Here is a 26,290-nt window from a genome sequence, read left to right as displayed (position 1 = left end):
TTGACCGAGGATTCTCGTCCAGAAGGATGTTCGTCGACCCACGAGACACTTCGAGAAGATATACATATGCTCGTCTACCACTGGAGAGAGAGATCGCTCAAGCTCACGGATCGGAGGGCCCCGGTCACGACGACGGGGAGATTCAATACTTAATAGACGCTGAATTACTGTCGGAAGCGTTCCGCGAGTACCCTCTTTCGGTATCACTCGGTGACCTCCCGAGCTCCATGGGCTCATGGCGGTCCTTGTTCTTTCGTTCGTAGAAGAACCTCCTCTCTCCCAAGTGTTTACGTCCGCGTTTCGGCTGCTCTCCCTTGTTGTCATATCTTTCGGAATGATCCGCGGCAATGCCGAAGTTCGACGACAACTCGATTGGAAATGTTTTTCTGGCTTGGCTAGCGATTTCTCCTCACTACGGCCGATGTATCCGCTGAGAGTGCTTGATTGCCCTCTTCAGTGGTAAGAAGCTGTCAAAGAGATAGGGGAGCCGGACCGGTGAACCTGTTGCTTGTAGCGTCGCCATGTGATCCCGTACAGAAATTCGTGTCCCGGAAGGAAGCAGGAATACCCGAGCCGGAAGCATGACAACTGTCAACAGAGAAGCCGCTAAATTGTTGTCGCTAAGCATGTCCGACAGCGACTCTAGCGGCGACACTCTACGGATCAGTCTTCCTCGACAAAAAGTTTTCGCCAAAAGGTGAGGCGGGGTGGAATATTCACTCCCATGAAAACTTCACCCACAATCAGTCAACGAAACTCGTAGCGAATTCTGGAGCTCCGCTGTGACACGCGGGTCTGACGGAACTTTTCCGTTCAAAGAAAACGCAAGCGCAAGCGAGATGCGGATAAACCACTCTCGCTGAACGGATACAATCTCTTCGAATTGGACTCTTTACCGAAGATTGGCAAATGTCTCCTCTATGGCTTCGTATTAGCTGTGCTCATCATGGAAGCCTGGTTGATAGTGAAAATTTCGCGGCGACTCGACAGGATAGAAACAGCTCTTGGTGAGTATCGATATGCAGGTGGATCGGAGTTACGTAACTTGAGGCATTGATTGACTGAGTTCGGGAATAAACTCGTCGCGAGTCCGGAATGCCTCTGAGCATGTTTCTAGACAATTTGCTCTCAGTATTGCCTGAATCCATCATGGTTCCCCGCCTTTGAGCGCACGGAGTTAACGGAAGAGATCAGCACAACCCGAGCTCTCGGAGCCGAGGCCTCTAAGAGCTTCAGGTGGTGCGAAATCCACCCGCCACCTAGATACGCGTGGGGCGCACTCGTCAGGTATCTTTGTCCAAACTCGATGGAGTCGCCGACGGGAAAGAGCGGTACCCCTGTTGCCGTCGAAGCGGTCTTGACGGCGAGAGCGATTGTCCTGCCTGCAACACCAAGACGCGGCTCATTGCAGGCTCCATCGATTTGCGTAATGAACGTGTCTCGTGCGAAACACCTCGAGGTTCACGGAGATTCTGCAGACCTTCCCATTGAACTAATCGAGACGAGAGAGGAGTGGGAGTCCTTTCGCTCTTTTCCGCGTTCGTCTCATGGGCCTGTTTTCCATGGACTTCCCTCTCCCTTTTTCTGCCGCTGCGGCTGCCTTCGGAATCAGAGGCTGGCTGGCTGGCTCGCTAAGAGAAACCCCTAGTGTATGTTAACCTCCCGAGGACAACATCAACAGTGCTGCTGCCAGAAGGCGGGCCAAGATTCCTCCCAAATGTGAACTAGGCAGGTCCTCGTCTGTTAGGTCGCGACCGCTGTTCGGGTTGATTGTTCCTCAAGGCAACGAAGAACGATGGCGATGCTCCGACGTTCGGTTGACTTGGAAGTTTCTGAACGAAGACACGATGTTGTCATTCGCGTACCCTGTAAAAAGATGAAGAAGCGCCGGGAACTCGACGCCCTCGTGGCGAAGAGTCAGAAGTCTCTATCAGCCGTCTACAAGAGCGGAGGATATCCTCCCGGCCCTCAGGGCCCCCTGCTCAGGAACGATTCAGATTCCGGTTCCGACCTCGAAGGCTACCCATCTGTAGGTAGTCCGAAACATCCGTCGGCTTGCTGCAAGTAAGTGCACATTTGACTTCAGCTCGTCAAGCTGGCCCACACGAGTCGCTCGTCATCGAGCACTTAATCGGAGGCAGCGGCACCCGTTGTTTCCCTCTAGGTGTAGTCGAGCCCAGAAGCTCGTGAGACAGAGTTCGATACAATCTTGAGAGGCTTTCCACGGTCTACGATGAGACGCGTCGATTTATCCCGTGTTCTGGCTATGCGGTATAGATATACATAGGTGATGCCGAGGAACCGCCACTCCGGGCTATCTTGCGTCCGTCGTGAAACTCCTAGGAAAAAATTCCTGCCCGATCCGACACGCTGGTTTCCAGACGCAACGGATGGGGTTACAGGACGCAATTATTGATTGGTCCGGGACTCTACCGGTATGCTTCCCAAGTCCCCAAACTAGATTAAACTCCCCCGGAATGATCACGCGCTTCACATATGTTAAGTGGGCTAGCTGTTTGTGTGACCCAGATGTCAGTTTATGGTTCTGAGAAAGCTTAAAAAGGCTGCGTTCTGGAAGAAAGGGTCGACTCGTAAGAGGAGCAGGAGCTGGGACTTCTGGCTCTTCACCTCTGATAATTCTCCCTGAACCGCTCCGACTAGATGGTCTCCTGCTGTGTAATGTAAAATGTCGAGTTCTCGCCTTTGGATCTCATTCACGTCGATCACTCGATGCCGTCCCTCCGGTGTTGTCCAGAAAAAGGGAGCTAGGAAAAGAGGACAAAACGAACAGATAAACGACAACAAAAACGAATAAACTCTCTGGGATCGAACGTGGTGCAGATCGGCCTGCACACCCTAGAGCCGCGGAAACGAGGTGCAGCAATCGAACTTTCCTCCAACGGAAGTTTTGACACATTCACAGGAGCTCGCGCAGTGGTATGTGGGTGCCGGCCTGGCTTTTTCTGATCGTGCTGATCGGCACTGTTGTATCTGCCACATTACTCTGGCTCCACATCGGCCTCAAACATGACTTCATTCTACTCAGAAACCATCTCGTCAAAGGTGATCTACCGCCTGCAGCCTATTTTTCTGTTTTGAGTTATTCCCTCGAAGCATGCTCCTGATCATGGGTTCTCGAATTAGCCGACTCCGTCCGTACTTCCATACCTGTGCGGAGGCTCTCCGTCGGCGGCTTTTGAACTGAGGTTCCATTATACTGCGACCTGCGACACTTCATCGAAAGGTTTTCCTCCGTTCGACTCACAATTCATTGTGCTCATCTCATTATGCTTTGTTCTCACGAGATTATATTAGGCGATGTCTGATTTGCTTCGAATCAACTGTGAGCCCGTGCGATGAGCATTCTTGTCAAGCTCCCAAGGGCCTAATCTGGAGTGGAAGGCCGAGAAGTGAGGAATTGATGTATTTTTGTTTTCCCTAGCCGATGCCGAAGGGAAGCACATCCCGGATTCACTTCGGAACATCGAGCAGCGACTGACTCATATGCGAGCCAATCAGAGCCAGATCGAGCAACTGGTTGGTCATCTATATTCGCAGCTAGAGCTCATCAACAAAAACCTCAGACTCGTTAACGGCTCCGCTGAAGAGCTCCGACACGAGATATCGAATACAATCAACAAACAGATGCCGTCCCATTTTGAAAAGTTTAACGAGAGTTTGAGTGATGTCCAGCTGAGGGTGAGTGTCCTATCCTTTCCTTACGCGTATTCCGAACTGCTATTTCTTTATTCTCGGCTCGAAATCGGCTTCGAGACCAATCTGTGAGCCCTCGTCTTCAACCTTGACTCCGGTCTCACAGGCGACCCCTGATTCAAGTCTTGATTCCCAATCATTGGAGCTATCCTCAAGCCTGATCACCCGATGGAGACCAAAAATTAACTCTTCCTTCTTCAGGTAACCCGAGTCGCTGGCGTTCTCGCTTCGACGAGCGAACAGCTCAATATTTTGAGCAGCAAGCACAAGCAATTGGACGGGGCGATACGTTCTAATGACGCCTCGATCGCAACCGTCGTGGATGTGATATCCGGGAAGGATAATTCATCTAGTCTCGCCCGAGGGCTCAATTCCACAATCGAGGTTTCGGTCCGGAGAGCTCAGGCCAGCATCGAGTCTACGATCCAGCAGGTGAAGGTCGAACTCGATGACAAGATGTCGTCGACCTTGAATGATTCAATCAAGCAGCTGAAGCGGGAACTATCTACTCAAAGAGACGAGCATTCCTCGTCGTCGATTGCCAGCAATACAGAAGCTACGGAAGCTCATAAGAATCAAATCCAAGTCCACCGCCCGGAGACTGTCGCACTCGGTGACTCTTCGAGAGTATCCGATACTCCAGGTACCAATGGGTCCTTGACCGCAGAAGCGACGGATGTCACATCTCTGTCTCCGACAAATGCTCTGGGCGAAGCTCGAAACGCTGGCCGCAGAAAATAATCTCGAATCCTCAAATGTCAGAGCTCTGGACTCCCATTAGTAGTCACTCGGTCCTCGAGTGATATTATAGAGAATTGATTCCGTTCCACCATGAACAAACTAAAAGAGGTGCTACAGGCATTATTCGAGTCACATCTCGAGCCCCCAGTTGTAAAGTTCAAGTTTCCGATTTCTGAATGAAAGCTAGTTTCTGACTGAGAATCGCCGTATTCTGCAATGGACTAGATGGAACCTAGATCATTTTAGCTTTTTAGCACCCACAATCAGTTGTGCGCAGTGTGTTTTTACCACAGCTGTTGATGATAGCCTGTCTATGATATTTGTTACGGCAGCGATTTCGGCGAAAAACCCTTCGGAAAACGCGGACTGGATCCGCGGTCGTGTCAGTCAGGATCATCGATCCCCGATAAGCTTCAGGAAGAGAACGATGGTCCCAACGCGAAGGTTCATGCATGATTCCGTGATGTATGCCAGATGTCGAACGAGAAGCTCCCTCTGGTGGATCCTCGATAGATGAACTTTTGAAATGCGTGAGCTTGAGGGCTCATGGCGCAATCGAACAAGTTCCTGCTGATCTGAGTGAGATAGATGAAAGGCTGAGGAACTTCTCGATGTTCAGCTGCTTAGAGGATTCGCCGATGTACAAGAAGCAGTGCAATACGAAACCGTCCTACGTGCACATTTTCATGCTCCAAGCGGGAAGTATATCGAGATCAGAGAGGAGACGTATCCTAACCCGGAAGAAGAGTTGAGCAAGCTCTCGGCGAAGAAGCCGGAAAGACTTCCCTCCAAACGTTTGATCTCGCGCAAGAGAGTTGTCATCCAAATGAAGATAGTGATGTGATGAACAAACGAACACGACACATATTTTCAAGTAGAAGATGTCTTCAACTCATCCAAAACTCGCTCAGGACACGGATTATTATAATAGAACCTCTCTGATCACATCCAGTTGATTGTTCCGAGGCTCTAGCTAAGATTTCCGAGTTTGTCCCGGGCGACGACCCCGGTGCGTTCGAGGGCACTCCGTGCTGTATTGTATTTAGTGATGTAAATATATATTGCCGTACTTGAGCGAGAGTGACGTAGAGAGATGCCGATCTTTTCCAAATAATAAATGCCTCTATTGAAAGCCAATTCGCTGTAAATGGTCGCCATTCATCAATTCGCTCCGGAGAGGGGATTGGTGCTAGACCACATGACCACATGCTCTGTGAAGTGGTCAGCTGTCGTGGACAATGTATCACTGGTGTGCATGGGAAGTCTTGATGAGTCGTGTGGACCTACCTGGTTAGGACGGCTAACTTCGGTTCTTAGGAGGAACCGCGACGAGGAATTGTGGGTTCGGGGTCTGAGATCTCGCTGAAAAGCATTCCATGCCAAATTAGCCCCCCGGGAACTTGGCGCTATTCTGTAGGGAGTCGGAAGAAGGACAATAGATCTCGTCGGGAGACGGGAGAGGTATCCTCTTTTGCGGTTGGACCCCGTTTTCATCGTCGTCAGGGGCGGTGCCGGCATGTCGGACCTGACGGCCTATCCTCAAAATGGGCAATATGGAACGCAATATAAGAACGCATGAAGATCACGAACTGAGGAAGCTCGCAGAATTCATTCTAAAAGGAAGCAGCTCTCTACCCGAACAACAGTGTGGGAACTTAGCGCTCCGTCGAGATGAGCTCCGAGATCACGGATAATCGACGCCCTGAGAAGACGGTTATTGAAAAATTCTGAAGCAGGTAACGGGGGTATCGAAAGCTATTCGCAGGACCCAACAAGGACAAAATTCTTCAACTGTAAAAAGTAGGTTCATGTCCGACGCCCATGCTGCGAAATCATCCAGAGACGCCGCCGATGGTCTTGACCATCTTGACATCGTTCGCGTCCGTGAGAAGGTCGGACCGACGACAAGAAAGTGTCTGACTCCATCAGTGATGATTAAGGAGTGTAAGGCGTCAGATCTGTCGCGGTGAAATGCCACGAGCGCCGCGAAAACTCTGTATGTCACGATAGATCTGCATCCCTGAGGATGAGAGAAGATGGAATGATCCCAATGATTCTCTTTGTAGGCTCGAGAGCAAGCGGAGGTGGGGCAGAGAGACGCTTGAAGAGGTTTCGCGAGCTTTGACTCGGAAGGTTCTACGCAACGAAGAGATAGAGGGACATGGTCTCAGTTTTGGTCCAATCCCCTCGCGGGAAACAACGGTTAGGACAGGATCGAGCCGCTTGAATTCAGGAGCTTGCTTGAAGTCGGTGTGCTATATCACACCCTCGCCAGCGACCTTGTCAATATCGGGTAAATTAGGTTTATGACTTCCCTCATCAGACACTCGGTAGTAGATGGACCCTTTGCTGTTCATTTTCGTGTTGTTCTTTCGAGAGAAATCTTTGGCACTGGACATTCTTCGGGATAAGCTCATCAATGATCCAATGAGCCATCCCACAGCCGTCCAATAGCCGTTCCATAGCCCTTCGATCTGAGCGCTGTACGACTCTGGCCGCAATCTATCCTCCACCTTAGAGCCTTGGCAAGCTCCCCTGGAACTCCCCATCGTTCGAGTACCGTCCGGATCTCATCCGGTGAGCTCTACCTTTGAATGAGCCTTGAGGAGCCTGGTTTTCGGCTTGGTTTTTTCTCGTTCCTCATGGAACGTGTTGCTCGGTAACGATTTTCATGCAGGAGGTGAACTAATGATGATGAATCTCGTACAGTCAAGTCTTCCTAAGTTATAATTCTCGGGAGACCGATTTCGGAGAAAATTATAAGTTATAAGTTAGCGAAGGCTCATGTTTTTTCCTATTCTTCCTCTTCCAGCGATAGTTTATAAATATTTCTATGGTGAAAGTCTATGTTATAAGTTATCGGAGCGCTGCTGGAAATTGGTTCAAATTATAACTTAGCGAGGGTTTTTAATTTAGGGAGGGTTCAATTTAGGAAGACTTGACTGTATCTTCTCACCATCAATGCAGCCGTGGATAAATTGATTCCACTTCCCCGCTCGGAATCTGCCCGACGAAGGATAACCAGCGGTCGACTTTAGTTCATCTGTCCGGAATATCAAGCGCTTATATATCGAATGTCGAAATTTGCGCGATGAAACTCTGTCGATCTCGGGATTGTCCGACAACGACACGCTCTACCTCTATCCAACGAGATAAGCGACGGCTCCGATCACCTAGTGGGAGTGCTAGTGGAAGAACGGTCTCGAAACTTCGTTGATGGTATGAACTTGATGACGTCGGGAGCCGTACCGGAACGATTGTCTCCTGCCACGACCCATAAGAGTTTTGTATCGCGGGATTCCCAATCCCACGACGAAATCCGAACTGTAGCTCAAGAAAAGGACGCTCCATGGGTTCGCAGAAATTATCGAAACAAGTTGCAGCCCATGGAAATGCATCGAAGCTCTCGACTCCCTTCGGAGTTCCACCTTCTTAGTTCGGGTAAATTCTGTTCGAAACCGTAAATCCATTCCACCATGAAGTTTATTCCAATCACCGTCAGCAACCCTAATCCATGAAAAGCGATGAACGAGGTCTTGATCAAAAAACGACTCAAACAGCCGGTCCATCCTCCGACGCTCGTATGGAGCAGAGAACGAACCGATCACTGACTCATCATTATACCCCGAAAAAACGGCTATCCGCTCCTCCCTTGTGCTATAGCCACGGTGATGTAACGGAACACAGCGCGACTTCCACTCGACGATCGGTCGAATATTCTCCGAAGTCATCTTGTCGCGTTCGGCCTGCAGCACGGGCGTTTCGTTCCTTGGCGAGGTTTCAAGCTCGATCGCCCGTCCAGCGGTGCGGCCTGCCGGCCGAGGAGCTGAACGTAATTGAGCCACTTTCTGGATATGCTCACGCGGCGACGGAGTCAAAGACCTATCCAAGGCCGACGGCAGCTGAAAAATTACCCTAAGGTATCTATGTACTTTTCTGAATTCGCCAAGTCGAATGTTCACTTACTGCGACTCTGCATACTTAGGCGCCCCAGTCGGAGTGTTTTCGAGTATCAGGCGAGGCCGAAGCAATTTATCCGTATCTGTTGAGTTCAGACCGCGGTTTGATCCAAGCTCTTGGCCCTACGCTGGTAGGGAGATGCTCTTGAGCTACGGCATGAGGAGGCGAAAAACGTCAAGACCTGCGATAAGTGTCTACTTTCGGTCCTTTGATTCGATTGAGTCAGGTCCGACGACGGGTGTGCTCGCGTCTTCTGGGCCATCCCCCAGCTGAAGGAGTCGACCAAAAGATTCTGGTCGAGCGCTTGCCAAAATTTCTCTTGAAAGCAAAACTGTTCATTTCGAGCGGTCAGCCTTCCCCGTCGATCTTCCCGACCAAGGTCAACGAAACTTCGCTGCAGTGAATCTGGTGACGTCCAGAGGATCCTCGAAGCGGTCGCCGTCTCGTCTCATTCAAGGTCGATCCAGGGAAGGGTTCGCTCACTATCGTTCAAGCAAGAACGGGCAGTGTACTATTTAAGCAAGCCCGCACTTCTGAGGATTCAAGTGTCTAGCCTTCGCTCGCATCAGACAGGAATCATGTTCGCTCTCGTGAGTTTCCCCGAGTTTCCCCGCCAACCTTCCTCCGTGCGAGATTGTCGGTCGTGCTACGTCCCAGAGACCTGGAGACTTTTCGTCTCCTCAGATTGTGGCGTTCGCGATTCTGTGCTCTCCCATGAGTCGAGGCGTATAGATGGACTCCTGCATGGTGAGGTTCCGAATGCGCTATTCTGAACTTTTGAATGTTGCTTTCTAGGCCGTCCTCGCTGTCGCTGTCGTTTCCCAGGCTTCGGCCGGAGCCCTCTATGGAGGATACTACGCCCCTGCTCCCTACCACTATGCCTCCGCAGCCTACGCTGCTCCCGTTGCCTACTCTTCACCTGTCGCATACGCTGCACCGATCGTTAAGGCTGCTCCCATCGCCTACGCTGCTCCCATCGTGAAAGCTCCTCTCGCTACCTCCTACACCACGTTCACGAAGACCGTGCATGCTCCCACTGTCTATGCTGCTCCCATTGTGAAGGCCGCACCCGTTCTCGCCGCCGCTCCCATCGTTAAGGCTGCCGCTCCCATTGCCTACGGTTACTCGGCTCCCCTCTCGTACGGATATGCTCCCGGCTATTACGGCCACGGATACGGAGCCGCCTACGTTCCCCTGATCAAGAAGAAGTAGATTCAGTCTATTCTTCCCCTGTAAAAATCATAGCCATCAATAAACACAAATCAAGGAAGTGATCGAGATTGAGGGAATTTATTGTCAGTTTTCAACTCCCCCTCGGACTGAATTGATGAAGAAGCCAAATGATCCGGCCTCAGACTTCTCTGTCAGCACTGCAGCATTCGTGACTCATCCGATTTAGCATCGATAGTTCAAGAAGCGATCCGGGCGGAGACATTCTTGACGAAAAACGGCCACCCGGTCTTGGTACTCAGGAACCCGCTCGACAAGAGTCCATAACGTGGTCTTACGAAGGTCTAATCCGTATGATTCTTCGTTGGCTTCGGATTCGGCTTCGTGATTGATTCGGCTCTTCTGATTCCGACAATTTTCGTTCCTCATGCAAGTTACAAGAAGGAAGGTTGTATACAGATATGATTTGAGCTCGTACAGAGGTGGCGTAGAATATTGCTGTCCACGCAAGGCGGCGGAAGCTTCAGATTCCGTGTCGAGGAGAGGAACTGATTCTCTCCATGCCTGTTCGGGAACCGGGACTCGTGCCAATCCTTGCGGAGAGCTCCAACCCGTAAGAACCGCTGGAAGGTCAGGAAAATACTCGGGAGCTATGTAGAGGAAGAGTGTCGCCGCGATTATACTTGCAGGCATTCTCGACCTCACATGGACATCGAACGGGTTTCGAGAGGTTGAGGGAGAATCACGGGGACAGTTTCGGGCGTACAGAGAATTGGGGGGAGCTCCCCCTTGTCGGAGACCTCTAATCCAGAGTTGTAGCGTTGTGGGCTGCGATGATAGGTGATCTACCAGTCCGTGAAAGCTTGATTGAAACGCTTTTCTAAAGCTCTACCACAACGTCCGTACTCGATCACCATCCTGGGGTTTCTTTATTCCAACGATGAGCGGTTACGGGGCAATGACAGCTATGGCGTTTGAGTAGGCATGACTTTGTCGATTTCTGTACAGCAATGACTGAATTCGGTCCAGCCTGCGAGCCAGACGAGGACCATGAACAATGACTGACCCCTGAATGACCTCTTGGGATGTTTCGCTTGAATGCTCAAGCGGTCAGAACAGCACCGCGAACTCATGGAGCAGGATCGAGAGATATCTCACACTCATATGTACAACCTCTACTACAGACTCACTCCGGCTAATCGTAAGCCCAGTAGCTATACACTGAAGACTTTGAAGATTTCTGGGAGAGTTGGGTCGTAGAACTCTTCTCTTCATCCAGCTGGTCGCTGTCCCTAGGTATGACGTGAGCAGCGAGTAGCATGGCTATCATGACGCAGCTCAGAAGACCAGCTGATACCAAAGGAACGACGGGGAAGATGCCCGGTCGTTCTTCAATCCATCTGCAAAAAGCACTCATTTGCATTCTTTCTTTTTTCAGAGGATTACGGAACTGAAGCAAAACCGGCTTTTTAATACGCTAAACTATCGGGCGATAGTAGATTACCTTTCGACAAGCAGCGACGGCATCACGGCACCAAAAGCCGCCGCTGAAACGACGGCACACGTTTGCAATTGACTGAGTCGAACTTTAGATATCAGCCACGCGTTTGCTGAGCCATAGATGGACGCGAAAGCAGCTCCGAGGAAAACGCTGCGAAAGACAAAGACATTTTCAACAGATGTTTGATGTTCCCCACGAGATCTTTCGGGAATCGCCGAGAGAGAGACCATTCCAAGTGTAGCAGAGTATAGCGAGGAATGCAACCTTGAGTCGCTGTCCTTACCTGCAGTACCACAAGTGCGCGTGACTTTTGTGTCCCACAGCGTAGAGTGCGCCTGTAGCCCCCAAGAGAGCAACGTCAGCGAGGAATAGGACATTGGCCGGCGTCAGTTTCACCGACAATACAACGGGTATCGTGCGGAAACAGCAGAAAGCTGTCATCAGGCCTAAAATGTTGATATGGCAAGACTCAGAGCCTAGCGATGATGATCGCTCAGGTATAATCGACTCGTCAGAAACCCTTCTTAAATGTTATAGTACTTAGATAGAACTTATAGTACTTGGTATAGAACTTACCGGTCAGGAGCAGACGGGAATCCGCACGCGTCATGCCCTTCAGTATGCCGTAAACTGAGAGAAAATCCGTGACCGAAACGAATGTGTGCACGTACAAGAATGCATGACATGCGCAAAGCAGGGTCAGAGCCCATTCCCGCAGGGACTGACGGGGAGCAGGACGTGGTTTTCCTGCGTGGATGATCATTCAGTTCATATCAATCTGCCAGGACAAGTTTATCACATGACGGCTCGAAACCGTTCCTTAAACTACACAATATTCCAAGCGATGCGTATCTCAGCGATGTAGATCGTAGTGAGTTCTGCTGATGGAGATCAAGAGCGGAAATTTAATCTGTTCATTACGGATAAAACACAGACAAACCGGTTCCGCGTGCCCAGCGGTGCGCGAGGTAGAAGCATCCGGCGATGACGATCGCGAAAATTCCGAACAATGCGAACGGAATGTACACCTGACTAGGGTTCGGCACACGATCCGCGCCCGGATACCGCGCGACGGGCGCGACGAAAATCGGGGGATCGGCGCTCGGTGGCGGAGGGGGATTCCGGTGAATTGCATGTAACGCGTCGGCCTGCGCCGCTGTTGACGGGAAAGGAGATGCGAATGGATTCCGAGAGTTGATCGTTCGGTTCGAGGAATTGATTCTGGAAGAGATGATTCTCTTTTTAATTGATTTAATTACCTACTCGCGCATTATATCACCACTATTACATGCCTTTGAAACTCTCCGTCAGGATTGCCGCTGAACGAGGGACCTCCCCCAGCGAGCTATTGCGGAGCGCTACGTCTGTAAAGCTTCCTCGGAGAGCGCCCTCTCTCCTTTCGCTTGTTCATACTCTAGTTTTCGCTTGTTCATACTCTAGTTTCCGCTCGTTTTCCCTTGTACAGTGAGCGATCTTCGCAGTTCGAGATCTCCGAATATTCCAGACAAGGTCCTCGCAGAAAAGCTAGCAGGAAGACCCCAATGATGACCCACATGGATTCAGGTGCACTCGAGGTATCGCTCCGTAAATAGGGGATCTCCCGATATAAAATACTATTTGACAACATTCAACGAGCAGACGTAGGAAAGAGGAAATAAGCATACAAGATTCTGGATGGAGACCTTCGTCAGTGGAACGACGTTCAAAGAACAGAAGATTCTTTCTTCGCTTATTCCCACCTTCCACGACCGATCACGATTAGTTGCGGAGCGAGCGACGACGGCATCGATTCGACGGGTTTGACGACGTGGAAGTGCCCCGAACAAAACTACTCTGATCTGAACTTCTGCCACTTATTTCATCAGGAGCCGTGAAAAATAGGATGACCTTGACACATCTTCGTCTGCCTTCTCCGCTGCGTTTCGTTCTTCCCTGTCTCTGCTTCTACGCCTAAGAACAATAGCGAGCAGAATGAAAATCTATCGCCCAGAAAATACTCTCACATCTCCTTCCCCAAATAAAACCAGTACACCCCCACGAAGAAAATCGACCAAAAGTCAAGCCGGGACTAAATTGCATTCTATGAACCTTGGCGGTCAAAACCAGTTCTGAACACATGTTATCTTTTTTTTCTTCGACAACTATCCCGTTTCTCTGGCGCCTTCTCCTCGGCTGATGTGAGACTTGTCCAACCACGAGCATCTGCCTTCTCCATGTCTTGCGACATCTCACAATGGATAGCTCCAATCCACATTGTCCTCCCAGTTTTTCGGCAGAGATTTCGAAGAAACGGTCTCCGAGCCATGGGCGTCAAAGCATACTCCGATCCTATTCAGATTCATAGATTCGAGCGAACTCTTCCGAGAGCCCTCATGCGGTTCCACTCCTTATCTTGAACTCACCGCTCGGTGACGAAAGGCCGAGTGATCAGCGGAGCGATTCCAGATCCTACCGCGAACATCAGATGATATCCTTGTATGACCGTTGATATCCACTGCGATTTGTGCACCGCCATGAGGAGTAAATAGCTTCCTGAAATCAAGCGCCTCAATGTAGAAAGTACGCTACACGAAGGGGGAGAGGCACGAGCAATGACTTCTGAAACGGTGGTAGACCCGTGCGTTTGGATCACTCGAACAAACGCTTGGCTGTATAACTTCGAAGAACTTACGCAATCTCGGCTCGAGAAGGATTACTAAGTAAGAATTCTACAAGTAGTTGCCCTTACAGACACGATCGTGGCGAAAACTTCGCTGCGAGCTTCAAAGTTGAGGAAACGGCAATTTGTGAGCAACTAAATGCTATCCCGCGTTCCGCTTTAATCGATCCTAAGGAACGATCAAGAACCTCAAGTAGAAAGCAGGCTTCCATCCTGAAGTTTGTGACCCAAGGCTAACTAAGAGAATCAATCCTCAGTCCATTAAGAGCGGATCGTCGCCGATCACACTTGAATGCACAGAGGGTGACGGGTCCGTGATTATTCGGGAAGTATGTAGCTCCTCCTCCCTCGGAATTTTCAGCACCCATCCGACTCTTGTCGCCTTCAATGTGGTCCGAGGTTTCCCTCATCGCTTTCGCGGGTACAGCAGACGCCGGGCTCTTCTTGGCCGATCAGAAAAGTTTTGTCCTTGACCATTCATGAGCTAGGTCCGGCAGAGGAGACGGGACATGTCGATGCGTCGGCACTGCGTTTGTCATCCACGTCATAGCGGAGTGAGCCAGCCACGCGGTTGAACGACTTCGAAATCGTGCTGGACTTGAATCTGCTACCCGGTCAATTGGATGGCAGCTTCGAATTCTGGCTGGCATAGGGGTCATGGCACATCTTTAATCCGCGCGATTTGAATTTCAAACGTACTGGCAAACGGCTGACGGATCCGGTACTCTTTTCTTTGGGACAGTTTGAGCGGAATTATGGTTTCGTCATCCTAAACACACACAGTCGGAACCACAGGAGAGCCGGAGCCGATTTCAAATGGCGGCCTGAGGAACGAATTTGTCGTTCGACGAGTCTTTAATATTCAAGAAAACCCACACGGATCATTTGATTTCTGAGTTGATTCGGGACAATAATTGGAATATTGGGCCCGAAGCGAGTATCCTACGGCCTCTGTTAGGTCCCGCATGCCTCGGTCGAGGAGTTCACACACACGGCATTCAGCCGGGGTTAGGGGGAAAGGACGTTCCATCGAAGAATGCGCATAATTCGCTCACATTGGACTCCGGCGCAGCACCATTAGACGAGGAATGACCGGCACGAGGAGGGAGAAACTTGAATCCTTGCTTGGCTCCCCGCCGGAGTCCGGGACTCGAATTCGAAATTGCTCGGATGACGCTGAAGCAAGTCAGGAGGGATTGCCCGGGAACGGAATTGGAGAACTGATTCTCTCTCCCGAAAAGGAAATCAAGATCTCGGCGTGCATTCGATCAAGGAAACTGAACGCAGAACAAGGCAGGTAGGTTTCCAGAGAATCGAATGAAGTACAGTCCATTGCGCGCCAACAACAGGAGAGTCTTGATACCACCGATACCGATCGTCACTCTTTCTGGCGCCCAGAATCCTGACAAGACAGCTCCGGCCCGCCAGCGTGCGGCCGGCAGCAGCCGACCGCTGCTCCTCAACGCGAATCGATTGTGATTTCTCCGATCTATCGCGATTTTCCGCTTGGACTCCACGGAATACGTCCGGATAATCGAATGCGTCTTGCTCTCGCTGATGGAGCATTGTCTCCCCACTGGAATGGCTGCGAGGGCGTACCAATCGTGTTTTTAATTATTGCGTTTCTTGAAGCGCGTGGGCATTCTAGCGATGATCGGTTCGACTGAAGTTATACAGGAAGAAGGGGGATGAGATAGCGTCCCCCTTCTTCCCACCAGCTGATGCATTCATTCCCTTCGTTTCGACAAGTCATATCAGAATGATCTCACTAACAATTAGTCGAAGCTAAAGCTTGGTTCAAGAGGGAAGGTAGGGGCGACGCGGAGTCGGTGAGCCTTCCGATATTGTTTGCGGTCGTCATTATTTTGGAAAAGTTGCGAGGATCTGACGACCGGAGCCAACACCTTCATTGCACATTCTGAGGAAAGCTCCGGTTTCTCATACGTTCGGAATTCATTCACCTAGTCACACTTATCCAAACCTGAGAGGACGCCTCTTCTGTTTTCGCTCATCATTCTGGGAGTCGCAATCATTCCTTTGCGCAGGGAATCAAGCTTGATCGGAGACCGCCACATTTCCTCATTGTTACGGTACTCAAGGAACAAAGACCGTTTCTTCGATTAGGTAATCATCCGTGACTCGACCGAGTCCATCACTCACGCGCGATTCTTTCCTTGTATATGATTCCAGATGCCGTTATTCAACCGTGAATCTCACGGGATGATGTTACTCTTGTCAGAACATTTTCCTCGAGCTTGTTCACATTAGTGTGAGCAGTGGTGTGGAAACCAACGTGGTATGTCATCAAAAATGCTCATGACCAGAGCGAAGAAGTGAGCCATCGATGTCGACAAGGGAGGGTTCAGAAGTCAAGGATGCATCAATTCTTCAGCCAGACTAGGCGAGCCCAGCTTGGCTGGAGCGGATGTGCATTGTAGTCTCGTCTGGACCCGTCCGTAATCGGACGACTATTCAAGGGTACGAAACGAATTCTAAGTAATGACCCCCAGTGGTTCGACGCTCCGATCAACTTTATAGCCAGTCTTCATAAGCGATCAATGATGCATCTTGAGATGGTTTTCTGCGAGGCCTTCATTTGGAAATTAATTCGGCATGATCGCAATCCACCTCTTGACGCTGACGGGGAACCGAGTCCTCAACGAATAACGATATGCTCCTCGTATGTGCTGTCGGGCATCGGAGTACTGACGACACGACGGAGTGTGGATGATATCTATGCTGGAAGATGCGCCGCTCTGACTCACCCGCTTCGCTGAATCGGAGCGTGAGCCCACTGAGAGCGTATAGACCGTGGGCGATGCGTATGTCGGCGCAAACGGGCAAGAGTGCCTGTGAGATACCCTGGAGAACAATCGCCCCCACGAGGAGGTAATGAACCTTGACGTATGAATATAACGGTCCACCTGGAAACAATATTTGGTGATGACAAGTATTCCGTCTGTATTTCCGGGAATAGTGAGCTGCTTAGTGGTGATGCTCTCTCCTGAAAGATCGGTCGTCGGAAAAATTCTGTTACAATTGATGCGGCCAAAGGCAGGGGACTGTACAGCGGACGACAATCGGGAGACAATCCCTCCGCGAAAAAAAAAGTCAGCCAAACTTGTGGTTCATTCGTCAACAAGGTAGTTGTGAACTTTTCTCTTATTATTTCAGTCTGTCCCGAAGTAGGCATAGGGTTGTGTGCCCACCGGGGTGTTTTCGCAAATCCTCTGCGTATGCCGACGCCAGCGGACAAATATTTCCGGCTCCAGCGGCCGCCGTATAACGTAAAATTGTTCATGATGGTTCAGAGATCATGATGGCGACGAGACGCGAGGAAAAACGACGACCCCGTCGTCGCTTGGAGCTTCGACAAAGCTCTCTATTTGAACCCCGAGCATCTACATCAGAACCAGATTCCCGAAAATTCCTCTCATTCGAGTTTCGTACCGAGAGTACACTAAGACTCTGAACATCAAGATCAAGAAGATTCTGTAATGACGATGGGGGAGCCATGACACGGAAAACTCCTTTGCGGACAAGATCCTGTCAGTCAGAGTTATACGGCGGGTGCTATCCCGACTCATGGCTCATGGCACAGTAAGCCCGGGCCGATGAAATTTCTGTGAAGCCGCATTCGAGAAAATATAGTGCCCCATCGTTTGAACGGATCAGGCAACCCGAATAATTCATCCGTTTGGTCGGCTGGCCGGTCGTCGATCACTTGGCGCCCGGTCAGATAGCGGGTGTTCCGTGACGCGGGATTTCATCTTGCTTAAGGGCATCGTATTCATACCGTAAGACACTCGAGACCCGACCCCCTGGAAACTATCTAATAGCTCTTTCGTCATTCATTGCGATGACGTAATTTGCCTCAATTCAGAACTTATTTCGAATAAACAGAATTCCGGAGGTGCGATATGGTTGGAAGCCTGTCACAGCCAGGTGAACCGTGACGGTCCACATGATACGGGAGACTCCCGGTGGGATTCTTTAGACTTCCAACGATATCTTCAATGATTTATGATCCATAATACACCTACTTGCTAAGGCTCCAATCACGGCGGCGACCGCTTGGGTGAAATTCAGCAGCGAGACCTCAGAGACCGTGGCGTTCAAGGCTCGCGAGAGGTCCAATGATGATATCGTGAACATGGAAACACCGAAACCCTGGAATCATGAGAGGGAATTAGATAAGCGAGCCTTCCGAAATCCTTGGGTCTTTATAAAAGTTCGGGAAGTTCGGGGGCTTTCCGAGTTCGGCAAAGCATTCAGCTTGATAAGAAGCGGAGGCATGCATGCAGACATCTCGGAGAACATTTTCTCGTGATTAAAACGTTGCTGAATGATCTCGTTTAACCTATCCTTAGCACTTGTCTGCGGTGTAACTTAGCAGGGAAGCTGGTATAAATTCATGCGTGAGCGAGAACCGTGGGAAATTCTATCAACGGTGGAAGCACGTGCGTAGAGCGCCGCGAGAGAAGTCTGGCGGACCGGTGGGTTCCGCGAGCGGAAACGAGAAACGCAGGTCCAGTCGAACGCACGAAGGGGATCCTCTCTGTGTATGAGGACCTCAGCCAGCGGTCTCGGTGAGAACTTATCGAGCTTCCCCTTCAGACAGCCCAGGAGTTCCGGAGTTCACGCCCTCTTCTTCAGATCGGAACGCTCATTGAATTCCGTCGTCCCACCGAATTGCTGTGCAATTCCCCGGAAGGTTCGCGAATTGCGGGCCTTGAACTCACAGACGAATGCTCCCGCATATCGGGTTCCCGAAGTACCCACGTTTCTCGCTGAATTGAGGAATAGAGGTTGAATATCTCGGAGTCTCTCGTCGTCCCGTGCGACGAGATGAAATATTCTTTACACATGACCCGAACTTCGATGGTTTCGAGGTTTGCATATATACGCCTTCAACGACATCAATGAGAGCGGAGCGCTGGAGTGGGAGTTCGATTCAACAAGCCTGTCCCATGATAAGAGCTCCGAGATCACTAACACGCCTTAACATCCTTCGGTCTAAGGCTGGTCCGCCGATAGGATCATATTAGTATTATCGAAGCATATCGCTCTCAGCTATCATTTATGGCAACGCCGACTCTCGTGGGTCTCGAAAGTCTGCTCTGATGGGCTTCTATGAACCGCTCCCCCTGCGGTCCCCGAAACTATCGAGGATCGTCCGTTCAGGTGAGCAAAGTGTAGAGTTGCAGAATGATCTCTGAATGATACATCGTTTGACTTCGGAGGAGGCGCTTCGGAATCGATATTGTGATCCTGGAGCGAATGATTTCTCATACTTCAAATCTTTCTCGGAAACCTATAGCCTCGGAGCTCCGCGGTGACAGAACGTCTCACGTTTTCAGAATTTCCCCTCGAAGGAGCAGTTTTGTTGGGGAAGTCAATCTGCTCTGAACCGGTCCACGAGAGGGAGACGATAAATTGTTTGAAAGACTTCGTTCATACGATGAATTTATGAGAGATGAGAGCTTGCAGGGGAAAACAGAAAGCGCTCACGATTGCAGGTGATGCTTTGCGGAGATACAAACGAATGACGAGAGTGTCGGCCACCGGAACGTGTCTGTGACGGCACTCCCGAATATGACGCAAATGGGACCGAACCCGACTTTCGGGAGCAGTATTAGACGTCTACAACTTACGGTGACATCTTTATTATTATGACTCTCTCAACGACGGCATTTTCGCTTTATTCCTCGCTGAGAACTCTGCAACGAATGCCAGCCGATGGATCTTGCACAAACAATCTAGATGTAGATTCATGATGGCATGTCGGAAATGCGAAGTCAGCTTCCAACTTGAACAAAAACGATCCGTACCTTAGGAAAGTTCTACAAGGACAATCGCTCCCTGGGACGGAGCTTTCGAAGGGGGGCCGATCTTATTCGATCGTAGCATTCGGGAGGGTGAGATCGATGGCTTGCGAAAGAAGCAATTCTCTCACTTCGCGAAACACGCTCTCGAAATCGATGGAGAAATTGAAAATCGTCAGGAGTATTGGTTCCGCCCTCGATCTTGGGCTTTATTGGAATTGCGAGAGAAGATCCCGACTCCCCGCGGCCTCTAATCGGCATCGCGGGGAGCGACCATGGATTAGAACACTAAGTGGTAGAAGATTAGGTTGCTTACTTGTAACATCGACTGAGCGTACACATTCCAGATCTGGAACATATGCAGCAGCACATCGAAGAGAGTCCCGAACATTTTTGGTCAATATGAACTTCTTCGACGAGATTACACACTAGTATCCGGATCCCGAAGATCTGAACAAACTACATCCGCAGAACGGTATGTGACTCTAGCTGCCTTCACAGATTCTCGGTTCTCGGTTGCATATGGGAGCCTTAAATCGTCAGCACTTTTCCCTGAGAGTCACGGGTCGAGGAGATACCCCGCTCAGGATTATTGACCGGTACGGAACGAGTCGTCGTCGCAGTGGTGAATTCGTGAATGAGCTGCGAGCGCCGCGCGAATGAAAATGAGAATTGCTCGCTGCGGTGGAAGCGCGCTTTCCCTCACCGGGGGCCGCTGGATATCACAGAAGGTGGCAGGAGCCCTTCGTTCTGGGCGAGAAGAAACTTCGTGGCGAGTAGTGTCATCTTCAAATGTGCACTCCGGAATCGATATCCATGTTCTCACCCAGCAGAGAATTTCGAGTTTTCAGTCTGCTCGCGGCTAAGCCTGCTCTGAGACGGCTGCCCCCCCCCCCCCTGAGCGACTGGAAGCCTGGATCAGATAAGTCGGAGAGCGTCAGCTAGGATGAAGCCTATGAAGGACAATGATCGAAGGAGAGAACTTCCCTATCAATCTCCATTTCCCTCGGGGGCAATCCGATGTATCGATGAAGACTTGGGAAGGCATCTTCCTCGGGAGATGGCGGCCGGCCTCGTTTCGCTCAGCGGCGTGTTTCGGCTTGGGAATATCGATCGCACGAGACACTCATCAATATGAATGAATGCAAGGATTGGATCTCGCCTTTATGCGGAAACAGCTGATCAGTTGCTACATGCTAATGAAGCTGTCGATAATGAGCAATCAGAATTTCCGTCCGGTGCTCCTGGATATCGTCGGAACGGATATTTGCGAGCAATTCGTTGTGCAATAGGTATATAATTCGAAACTTCCCTAGAAGAAGCCTCATTGTGGAAAGCCGGTCTTTGAGCATGGCGATGCTGAGTCGATTGCTTTCTCATTCCACTTCTTCGGATCCTCAGCTTGGGTCTCAGGTCTCTCGGTGACAAGGGATCTCTTTGGGGAAGACTACAATTGTTTTCCTTGGCAGGTCATGACTCACGGCGAGCAGCTCAGTCTCACAATAAGCCCGATCAGCGATTCTCGGAAAGCAGGCCCAACCGCCGATTTCGACCGCGGGATTAGGAATCCGATCCGTCTGTGACCTTGCGCCTGGGACCAACATCGGCTACGTGTATCAGCTCAGAGTTCAGTCACTCACTCTTCCCAGATGATGACGCGGCCCATGGCCCGATCGGGAGCCTGCATAAATTAAGATCAATTATAATTGACAACCGTCACGGTAAAGATGATGAAAATATAATATCGTAAATCCTCCAGTAGCAGCCCCCTTCCAATGGAAGCCCCTCTCTAATAGAGGCCCCCCTGCCGGAACTTTCGAGGAAACAAAAGCCCCCCTCCAATAGAAGCCTCACTCCAATAGAGGCTCTCCACTAGGAGACCCCGGACTGCCGTAATCGGCTGGGGAAGAGCTGACGTGATAGAATCTGGGCTGCAGCGCCCAAAGATTTCCACCCAGACCGGGAACACCCTCTCCCCCCCTTATCCATGATCACTTTTCCGGAGCAAGATTTCTCTTGGAATATCAGAAGCCCCCCTCCAATAGTAGCCCCTTTCCAATAGAAGCCCCTCGCCGGAGGTATTTGAAAAATAGAAGCCCGGGTCACTATTGGAGGATTTACGGTACATGAAGTGAGCGGCAGAAGAATATCCTAGATATGGTGAGTAGCGGTCTCTCCATGTGAACAAGCGTCTCTCCCGACGCTCGAGGGATATACACAAGGTATGTATGGCGTGATGACTGATGACATATAATGTCAAAGCCGAAATCTCGATCGGAGCACAAATTTCGCCCACCGCATCGATGGGGCTTGCATGAGACGACTCGTATAAAGAAATCAAAATAGTGCTCTGCAGTGGAGGGTTCACTCGCGCAGCGCCATGAATAGCGCGACAACGCTCTTCTCGATTCGATACATCACAGCATCCACAGAATTCAAACTGATAAGGGTCTAACTACGTCGGAAGAATTCGCCTCGTAACGTTGATCGTATATTCCTGATTATTCTGCGGATTTGCACAAGAGGGGTGCGCTAACCGTCACGGAACCGCCATCGGGAACTGATCGCGACTCCTTTGAAGAGAAAGTCGCAATGTCTCAGTCAGTCGAGTGAGACAGTCATGACATAATATGCCGCCATTGAAGTCATTCGGGTCTGTGCTCTACCCGATGTTGAGGAAAACGTCAAAGTGGTTGATCAATTTCTCTGCATGGTTCCCATCCGGGAAGGAATCTATTCTCACCATCTGAGTTCAGCGGGTATCAACCACCGAGCTACTTCTTGATATCAAGAGCCGGAGAGAAAACGATACGAATACTTCATTCAGCCCGCGCTGAGTCCTCGATCGATCCCCTTTTGGCACTATTTTCATTGGGACAGAGTACCGAGAAAACTACCGAATGCGTGTAGACTTTTCTCGACCCTGATTGATACAGTGACAATGCTCACTGCGGCATTTTTACCATCCCATTTGTCGGTGGGGCGTTTGGAACGGGAACGGGGGCCGTGAGGTCAGAGCTAAGTCTGGAAACGAAGAGAAAAATAGTTTTGTTTCTCACGGTTGTTTGTAGAAGCACAATTATTTGGGGCAGGGCTGCGCGGGCCGCCAACTCGTTTCTCTTTGATGTGTCTTCATAGACGCCCAATGATAATTGATATTTTTATAAGTCCGGCTCGTCGGATAGCTCGTGTTCTATTCCAGGATACAGCGAGATTGCTGCAACAAAAATCTGAACGCCTTAAATCATGGAAAGATAAGGGTTTACGGCGCGACGACTTGATTCTCGATACTCTTTTGATCAGACAAAAGCCTGGAATGCCCTGCGTTCGCTTTCTTACCAGGTATGACTTATTTTTCGAACGATTTTCTATTGTTTCTGACCAATAGAAGACGGATGTTGGCCAATTTCGCTCTTTGGCACAAGCATCCGAGTTCTCACAGAAGACGAGCGGAGCGTTATAGTCTTACCATCGTTCTCCGAGTAAATCGATGTCTTGATACATCGCTGCAATCTCCGTCTCCACACCCTATTTTGGAAACCCATATGTGACATACGTGACATCTGACTCATCAATTAGTGAAATCGAGCACGGTCACTCTTTTGCGACACATCCACCAGAAAAGGATCTATGTAGAGTCAATAGCAGGAGCGTCGGAGCTGTTTTCTTATGAAGAGCGCTCTGACTGTGGCCGTTGCCCGTGGAGCCACTCGAGAGCCGCTACTGAGCTTACGGTCACATGCCCGATGGCTCCGTCGTGACCCGCGTCAGTCGAGAGCATCTGAGGAGGCGGAGCTCGGACGGAACTCACTAATACTTCTGAGATTGGTAGGGACGGAGGCCTCTCCGAATCGGGCATCCGAGGGATCCATGGCACATCATGCAGAGTTCCTGTGTGCTAGTTAGATCAAGATCGCCGCCGACGCGACGGCCACCATCTCTTGTTGGCGTGTGAGGCGTCAGAGTATCCGTTGATAGATACAAGCGCAGAGGCGGACGTAGGACCTCTTCTTTAGGAATGGGGAGGGGAACCGTAGGTGATTCGGGCTCGGAATGATGACGCGCTCCCTCGGGGCCTGCACACGAGTATAATGACGACGACAATATTTTTGGGAGGGGGGATTCACCTCATGCGTCCTGGATCCGCCAGTGTCCGAGAATTCGACCGTCGACTCGGGATGGAGCTTATTCGACAGTAATTCTGACGGCATCCTCCGCGGGTACCAGGGCCAGAACTGAGAGGAAAAGCCTGACGGCATGCCCTACGGGAATCAAGGCCACAACTCAGACGTGAACCCTGATGCAGGGGCGTGCCCAGGATTTCGTCTTGGGGGGGGCCAACATTCATCCCGGGGTTCGTCGATCTCGACTTCGCCGTGAACCGAAGACAAATGAAGAGACCGTTCGTAGGCACCATTCATGTTTATATGATATGATAAGGAAGGTAGCTAGCTTAGCTTATCGATTATATTACAAGAGTCGGAGGCGGCTTGATGCCGCTCCTTGCTAAAAGTTTCATCCTTTGACTTCACTCAGGACACAATTTGAGGAGGTATGAGGTGTTATCATTCGATTTAGATGTTAGGAAGTTATGAGATGAGTCATGAGTTGGGCAAACTCTTGCTTCTGTCTCATCCCCGCTCCTCGCAATGAGCGACAACGACGATCTTTCGGATTGAGCGATGGCCATCGCCTATAGAACAATGTCTAACCTTCTCGGATCCTGGGCGATTAAATCGACAACTTCGTCGACACTAACCGGTACATCGCGCTGCAGAGTCATCGAAGCCAATCCATTGAGTCGTTCATGCCCCATCGTAGATCGAAGATAAGTTTTGAGCAGCTTCAGGGAGCTGAAGGTTCTCTCGGGTGTTGATGTCGTCACGGGGAATGTGGCAAATATCTGGAGGAGGGTCGCGATCTTCGGATATTCGATCCTTGGACAAAAGCTGAGTGCTTCGATTGCGGTTTCTGGAAGCTCGTTCCCAGCCTTCCTGCCCCACTTCGCCTTCCAGCATTCAAACTCCCCTCTGAGAACGCTGGCACTGCAGTCTAAGTCGGTCTGATAGAAGTCCAGCGTTTCAATGAGATCGGCGAAAGTGCTACTGACGGTATACTTCGGTACAAGGCATTGGACTTTCATTGCCTTTTGCCGAGAATCGGCGAACAGCGAACGAAGCTCCTGGATCAAATGGTCAAGATACTGAAAGTACATAGTCACCCGGAAATAAGCTTCGGGTGTCTCCGCCTGATGATTTTCCCTGTGCATTTGTCTACCGCTAATGCGAGGCATTTTGATCTCGACATCCAGCAGAGCGCAGATCTCTGTGACTTCATCGTAGATTATCTTGAACTCGGTCTCAACATTTTGACGCTTAAGCTCAAGAATGGATAAGATGTTGTCGACCATCCTGAGAGCGGCAAAAATATCGAGGCTTTTTTTCTGTAATTGCATAGACAACGGGAGAAAAAATAGCACGAGAAGCTCTCAATGGTGAGTAGAGCGAACACGAAGTCGCATTTGCAGACGGAGCTCTCTAGTTCGTATGCTCGCACGCCAGTTTCTCCCGTGACTTGTCCGAGCTCAACCAAACAGTGGAAGAGGGGGACTAGAAGCTCTCTGAAAGTAATGAAGGCGTGGTGCGATTCGACCCAACGAGTGGGGCACAGAGCTTTGAGCCGTGTTTTGGACGACGTGGGTGCGTGGGCATCTATCTTATCCATCAGGCATTGGTGTCGCTTCGTAGACTTACAGAAGAAGTTACAAACGCTCTTGACGACACCAGCGGCCAGTTTGATAGGGACAATTTCGGCGGAATGGACGAGCGCGAGGCTGAGGCAATGACTGGCGCAGTGAAAGTACAGGGCTTGAGGCACCACGGCCTTAATTTCTGCTTGGACACCATTTCCAGCTCCTTTCATCGAAGCACAACCGTCATATCCTTGACCTCTGATATTTCTCACGTCGACTCCTTCCTCTTCCAAAGCATCCAAGATGGTACGCGCTAGCGCGGCTCCGGTTTTCTGAGCTACGGCGCAGAACTTCAGAAAACTTCCTTGACGACAGGCTTGCTGGCTGAGGTCGATATGTAACGCAGGCAAATCGTCAACTGATCGATCCTACCGGCGTCTGATGTCTCATCCGCGAGCACGGCGTAGAACTTAGAATCATTGACCTCCCGTACTATCTTTCTTCGGATGATCTTTCCTATTGCCGCTATGAGCTCATTTTGGAATTTATTGCTCATGTATGTCGCGTTTCGTTTGAGATTGTTCAGATGCTCTTCAAGGAGAGAGTCTCCACAATCAAGACGAAATCTCAAGAGCGCACGGAAATTTCCGTCGTTCGCGTTTTCTCCGCCCGAATCGAGAAGTCCGTTGTCTCTGTGTCCCCTCAGGGGTATATTCTGTCTACCACACAACAGTATCGTTTTCACGATGGGTATCAATCTCTGGCGGTTCTTCACAACTTGCTCTTCTCGGGCTTTCACTAAACGATTTCTGATATCGAGATTGACTCGGTCTCCATGCCACTCAAGAAAGTCATTCGCGCTCTCACTGGCTCTGCGATGATACTCACTGAGAGCGTGATTCTTGAGAATGTCGACTGCTTTCTTGAACCTGTTCAGCGGCTGAGTGATGAGTACACCTCGCTTTCTGAGACCCCCGTGGCTCGAAGATTCTGTTTTCGCAAAAAGAACGCAATGCTTACAGAAACCT

At 50.4% G+C, this 26,290-nt stretch overlaps 4 protein-coding genes across 4 annotated transcripts; 2 read left to right on the top strand and 2 right to left on the bottom strand.

Moving 5' to 3' along the window:
- The first annotated feature begins 328 nt into the window (after positions 1-328).
- Positions 329-4,916, top strand: LOC100908009 (uncharacterized). Its single transcript, XM_003737219.2, has 4 exons — positions 329-697; positions 820-1,007; positions 3,443-3,699; positions 3,916-4,916. The coding sequence occupies exons 1-4, from the start codon at positions 582-584 to the stop codon at positions 4,453-4,455; spliced, it is 1,101 nt and encodes a 366-aa protein (XP_003737267.1). The 5' UTR covers positions 329-581; the 3' UTR covers positions 4,456-4,916.
- Positions 4,917-8,950: 4,034 nt separating this feature from the next.
- LOC100907869 (cuticle protein 70, isoforms A and B) lies at positions 8,951-9,693 on the top strand. The gene is made up of 2 exons (XM_003737218.2): positions 8,951-9,005; positions 9,211-9,693. Exons 1-2 carry the CDS (start codon positions 8,994-8,996, stop codon positions 9,625-9,627), a joined length of 429 nt encoding a protein of 142 aa, XP_003737266.1. The 5' UTR covers positions 8,951-8,993; the 3' UTR covers positions 9,628-9,693.
- Positions 9,694-10,497: 804 nt separating this feature from the next.
- On the bottom strand, positions 10,498-20,019 carry LOC100901516 (uncharacterized). Its single transcript, XM_003737257.2, has 9 exons — positions 19,887-20,019; positions 17,789-17,915; positions 16,511-16,669; positions 13,489-13,618; positions 12,027-12,307; positions 11,663-11,833; positions 11,370-11,532; positions 11,090-11,236; positions 10,498-10,985 (listed from the first exon to the last, which is right to left on the bottom strand). Exons 1-9 carry the CDS (start codon positions 19,959-19,961, stop codon positions 10,781-10,783), a joined length of 1,458 nt encoding a protein of 485 aa, XP_003737305.1. The 5' UTR covers positions 19,962-20,019; the 3' UTR covers positions 10,498-10,780.
- Positions 20,020-24,263: 4,244 nt separating this feature from the next.
- LOC100901373 (52 kDa repressor of the inhibitor of the protein kinase-like) lies at positions 24,264-24,980 on the bottom strand. The gene has a single exon (XM_003737256.1). It carries the CDS (start codon positions 24,978-24,980, stop codon positions 24,264-24,266), a length of 717 nt encoding a protein of 238 aa, XP_003737304.1.
- Positions 24,981-26,290: the final 1,310 nt, after the last annotated feature.

The sequence above is a fragment of the Galendromus occidentalis genome, unplaced genomic scaffold (genome assembly GCF_000255335.2).
Source record: "Galendromus occidentalis unplaced genomic scaffold, Mocc_1.1 scf7180000075420, whole genome shotgun sequence".
Lineage (NCBI taxonomy): Eukaryota > Metazoa > Arthropoda > Arachnida > Mesostigmata > Phytoseiidae > Galendromus > Galendromus occidentalis.
The sequence above is the reverse complement of the archived record's forward strand: the minus strand, read 5'-3'. Positions and strand labels throughout refer to the sequence as shown.